The sequence below is a fragment of the Asparagus officinalis genome, chromosome 1, assembly GCF_001876935.1.
Source record: "Asparagus officinalis chromosome 1, Aspof.V1, whole genome shotgun sequence".
Lineage (NCBI taxonomy): Eukaryota > Viridiplantae > Streptophyta > Magnoliopsida > Asparagales > Asparagaceae > Asparagus > Asparagus officinalis.
The window spans coordinates 11862181-11867768 of NC_033794.1; the positions used below are offsets into that span (position 1 = coordinate 11862181).

The window sequence follows — 5588 nt, forward strand, 5'->3', positions numbered from 1 at the left end:
GGGTTCAGGTGCCTCGGCCCGAGACAATGTGTTTTTTGCAATTTAGCTAGTTAATTATATTTATGAACAGTGTTTTAAAAAAAGATTAACATCCAACCTTAACTTAGTTGGTCTAGTGGATTGCAGTTGGTCATAGGTAGTTCTTTCGGTCACTAGTTTGAATGTACCAAGTCAATTTTTTTTATTTTTATTTATCCTTAAAAAACTTTTAATAAGAAATCATTGTAATGTCATGTTAAGAATTTGACATATTGAGTGTATTATTATTAAAGCTTAGATCTTCGATATATAATTGTTGTTTAGTAGTATGATGAATGTTTTAATTGCTTGAGATAATGTTGAAATCATGGAGGAGAACGTGAATTAGTGGGGACATAATAGTTTGATTAAATAGAAGTTATTTTAAAATTAAACTTTTTGGAGCTTACTAAACGCATTCATTCAATGCATTCTATATTGAAAAACATTTCTTTAAATTATTGTTATTGAAATACCAAAAACGCTAAGTGATTCTTTTTGCAAAAGTTACATCTTTTTGCAAAATAAAAAAATAAAAAAAAAATAAAAAAGATGGCATGCCGAACCAGGTACGTCCGGGCCCGGATCTGGGCAGGGCATTTTGACCGGCCTTGAACAGGATTTGGGGGCCAGGCTTGCCCGCTTGAACACCCCTACCTATATGCATAGGCGCTCAACTCCAACATTATTAATTGTTGCGAATATCACTTGTTTGTTGTTTGGATTAATGCATATAACCACAGGCTGATTGATGTATATCAAACTAAATTTTCCTTTACAGGACTAAACTGAAGCAGACTGAAGTCGAATGTGAGGTTTTGAAGAAATGCTGCCAGAGCCTGAGCGACGAAAACCGTAGATTAAAGAAAGAGTTACAGGAGTTGAGATCGTCGAAGTCAACAGGCTCTTCTGTTTACGTCCAAATCCCCAAAACTACGACGATTCGAATGTGTCCCTCGTGTGAATCGATCTCACTCAATGATGAAACTAAGAACAGCAGCCACGGACAACCTCAAGTCCTGAGATTGTGTCAATAGAAGGACAATATTAAATACCTGTAAAATCGATAATTACTACATAGTCAAGAATAAGTTCTAAATTTCTTTGCACTTTAATACCTCGAAGTTTCACTCTCTTTTAAGTTTGAAACTCCGAACTTCTATATTGATAACTGAGTCTCCAAATCAGTGTTTCCAACAGGAACCCATATCCACAACCCAGCCAAATTTATAGAATTTTGCTTCATGCATTTTGTCAAGAGTAATTTTTGGACATTCTTGCATACCTCTTGCTAGATAGGTTAATGTAATCTTTTTGTGTATTCTACTCTTTCACCTTTATGATAATAAGGGCTAAGGCCCTATTTTCTCTCAGAAATCTTTTTTCTTCCCAAATTGACGTTAATTTGATAATTTGACACCTATAACACTAAATTTGTTCATCACAGAAGCTAATGGTCTTTTTTTCTTCAAGATCTCTTTAGAAGTTCTTAATAGATGGTGGAGTTAGAGCTCAACATGATATCTGTCTAGTTTTACTCGGTAACTTGAATACCAGAGACCTATATATGTTGCAAGAGTATTTCTAATTAATCTGAAGCTGTACCCGCACCCGACATGTACTTGTACCCTATTCGTACCCAAACCCATTGGACACTCCTTGCATAAATGCATCCATTTATTTGGGAATATACTCAATGATATATATTACATATTTTAATTTAATTAAAACAATTGTCATATATTTTTTGGACATATATCTTATATGTCACATCCACTTCTTGAAACTTGTTGGACATAGGTTAAGTTTCCACCAAGTTTCGAATTATGATTTTGAAATGTTGTTTGGATGTCTAGTTCAAAAACCTAGTGATCTTTCAATTTATAATCCACATACAATAAAAGAAACATAAAAAACGTTATAAAAATTTCAATTCTCTCATTCTTGTTCTCGTATAGATTATTAATTCTAATATATAATATATGTGTATATAATATATTTGTTAGAGTTATGGACTCAATGGAGACCTAACACTTTCAAGGTGAATGCCAAAAAAAGAATGGGATGCTCTAGGGCTGTCCATCCGGGCCGGGCCCGGCCCGGCCCGGAAAACCGGGCCCGGGCCGGGCAAAACCCAAGCCCGGGCCCGGGCCTGAGCGGGCCGGACACCGGGCCGGCCCGGTTTGATTTTTTTTTAGAATTTTTTTTTAAATTTTAACAAAACCATAAACCATAAATTATTATAAAAAATGTCATAAATTTAATTAATAGCTTGAAATGAAATGACATAAATTACAAGTACAAAAAATGATAAAAATAACTTCTTTATTAATAATCGGTAAATCCTTTACAAATCCTTTACAAGTATAAATTTATTTCAAAATTCGTCGCATCACAATAGATGAGTACATCCCAACTAGGTTGGCACCTACTCACCCATATCACTATCATTTGCAACTTTTTTCGAAATAATTTAATTCAAATTTAAAGCTAAGAAAACAAAATTACAATTTTATGAATATTATCTAATCATTATATCTATCTGCTAGTCCTAACTCTTCAAATTTATCTTCAATCATAGCAATCCGTTCGATGCCTTGTGTTCGCTTCTCGTATCTCCACCAATCCTGTAAGCACATCACCGCTTGTACAGTATACGGATCTAAGCATGTCCTGTGGTCGTCGATCAAACGTCCTGCTGTGCTGAAAGCGGATTCCGAGGCTACAGTCGAAACCTGCACTGATAGTAAGTCACGAACCATGGTGGAAAGTATAGGATATGAAACTGATCCATATACTTTCCACCATTGCAAAATATCTAAAGCATTTCCTTGACATCTAACTAAAGAAGCAGAAAAATATTCATCTATTTCAGAAACATCTAATCCTGATGAAGTTCCAGATCCACCAGTTAGTTCAGCTACCATTGCATACCTATCAAAACTTACACTTTTACCTCGACCTGTGCTCGAAGCTGAAGGTGCCGAAGCTGAAGACTGTTGTGTAGCTACACCATATCTAGCTGCATACTCATCATATAAGGTTTGAAAATAATTTCTAATAGCTAAATAATGAGTAGTAGCAGTAAGGGTGGATCCATCATCTAAGTCTATAATCTGTCCACCATACAATGATTGTAACAAACTTCGAAGGCCAATTTCCTTCAAGCATGGATCAATAAGAACACCAATACCAAAAATATGAGGAATAGGCCTAAAATACTTATTAAATTTACTCTCCATTTCAAAAATTATACTTCCAAAAATATCATCCATACGATATTTTGTAAAAAAATTTTGAATATTTAAAATTTGTAAAGCAGCTAAAGTAATAGTTGGATAATAACAACCAGATAATAACATAGTAGCATCATAAAAAACTTGTAACATCTCATTTAATTTACATATAACTGTCCATTCATCTTCAGTTATTCCATAAGCACTACCAGAGCTAGAACTAGAAGCATAAAAATTTATAAAATCATTTATAATTTCTTTATATTCTATTGCTACAGATAACATTGCATAGGTGGAATTCCACCTATGGTCAACATCTTTTGGAATTAGTCTAGGCTTATAATTTTTTCTTTTACAACATTGTTTCCATCTTTTAATTCTCATTTCAGAAGCATTATGCATATTAGTAACTGTTCTAACTTTTTCTATCATGGGTTTAATTTCAGAAAATGCACTTTGAACAATTAAATTTAAAATATGACAGATACATCTAACATGAAAAAGCTCACCATGACATGGCAATGACAAAGTTATTTTCAGAAAATCAACAGCTACATTATTATTACTTGCATTATCTAGTGAAAGAGTAAATATTCTTTGATCAATTTCTAGTTTCATAAGTTCTTCAACAATTAAATTTGCAACATTAATACCAGTGTGTGACTCTTCAATTGCAATAAAAGAAACAACTCTTTTAAACATTTTCCAACTTTCATCAATCCAGTGTGCTGTTATACATAAATAACCAGTTTGCACTCTAGATGACCAAATATCAGAAGTTAAAGAAAATTTGCAGTTTAAATTTTTAAAATAAGAAATTATTTTTCCCTGTTCCTCAACATAATATTTTAAAATATCACGTTGACAGGTTTGACGAGAAAATTTTGTAAATGCAGGATAAAAACCATCTCTAAATAAATCTTCAAATTCATCATCTTCTACTAATTTAAAAGGAAGGTTTTTAAGAACAATAAACCTGATTACGCATTTCCGGGCTCGGGCAGCGTCATAATTCCAACTGCCGAGGGTACCTGAAGAGGATGATTGGGAAAGCATAGACTGCCGGATATCACCTTGTAGATTTTGGCCTTTGTTGTGTTTTTCAATATGCCGTTTGAGATGGTTGGTGCCGCTCTTATGATGAGCTTTGAATATCTGGCCGCACAACGCACATTTCGCATTCTGAGAGATGATCCTACCGTGTTCATCCTTGGTGACGTCTATCTTCTCAAAAAAATTCCATACATCAGACCTCGGCCTTTTTGGAGCTCTTGGTGCCGTAGATTCGTCGCCACCAGATTCAGGATTAACACCGGTAGGATGAGGAGTTGTTGTAGGAGGACTCATCTCTGGATCGGTAGGAGTTGCATGTTGCTCTTCATAATCAGACCCAGAAGCCATTTGTTGGAAGTATTAGAAAATACAAAAGATTATAGGATAGTATATTAGTATGAGATAGTATAAGATTGTATAAGAGAGTAGTAGAGAGAGAAATAGATGAGTTTTGTTGTGAGAAAATGAATTGAAACCCCCCCTCTATTTATAGAAGCAGCCCCCTAGGTAAATGACCAAAAAACCCTCGTTCGGCCCGGGCCGGGCCGGGCTGGCCCGGCCCGGACCGGGCAACGGTCACCTTTGTGACCGTTCGGCCCGGGCCGGGCCGGGCTGGCCCGGCCCGGACCGGGGTCAACGGTCACGTTTGTGACCGTTATGGCCGGGCCGGACCGGCCCGGCCATTCGAAGCCACAGTGCCTTTTTTCGGCACTGTTCCGGGCCCGGGCCGGGCCCGGACGTGGCTCGCCAACGGCGACCCGGGCCCGGGCCCGGACCCGGGTTTTGCCCGCTCATCTCCATGCTCGGGGCTGGTGTACAAGGCAGAGGGAGGAATAGGAAAATTTTCATGCACAAACACATGCACTCGCTTGGTATTTGGAAGCTCATCTCCATGCTCGGGGCTGGTGTACAAGGCAGAGGGAGGAATAGGAAAATTTTCATGCACAAACACATGCACTCGCTTGGTATTTGGAAGAAAATTTGTTACTTACTTAGCTTCCTTTTGGCTAGGCATTAATTCCATCTCAGGCTATTATCGCACGTGAAGATGAAGGGCCTGTTGGATCCCTTATGGTGCAAGGGTCTACATGGTGGCAGCTGCTGCTCAGGTTCATCAAGCCTTGTAGTTATGGATGTTGGTTTGGGTGTAGACCAAACCTCGATTCAGGCGAGGTTGATCGACTTCATGTTTGCGGTGAAAGTTGATTTCTTCATTGCTGAATCTATTACACGTTTATCGATTACAGATTCAAAGTAAAATTAGTCTTTTTATAAGACTTT

The 5588-nt window shown here is 37.1% G+C and overlaps 1 protein-coding gene across 1 annotated transcript in view; it reads left to right on the forward strand.

Moving 5' to 3' along the window:
• The window catches only part of LOC109834806 (homeobox-leucine zipper protein HOX11-like), a 2457-nt gene extending 1277 nt beyond the window's left edge, over positions 1-1180 (forward strand). Inside the window, exon 3 of the mRNA XM_020402824.1 lies at positions 800-1180. Within this exon, the coding sequence (XP_020258413.1) occupies positions 800-1055 (256 nt within the window). The 3' untranslated portion in view covers positions 1056-1180. The remainder of the gene's footprint in view (positions 1-799) is intronic.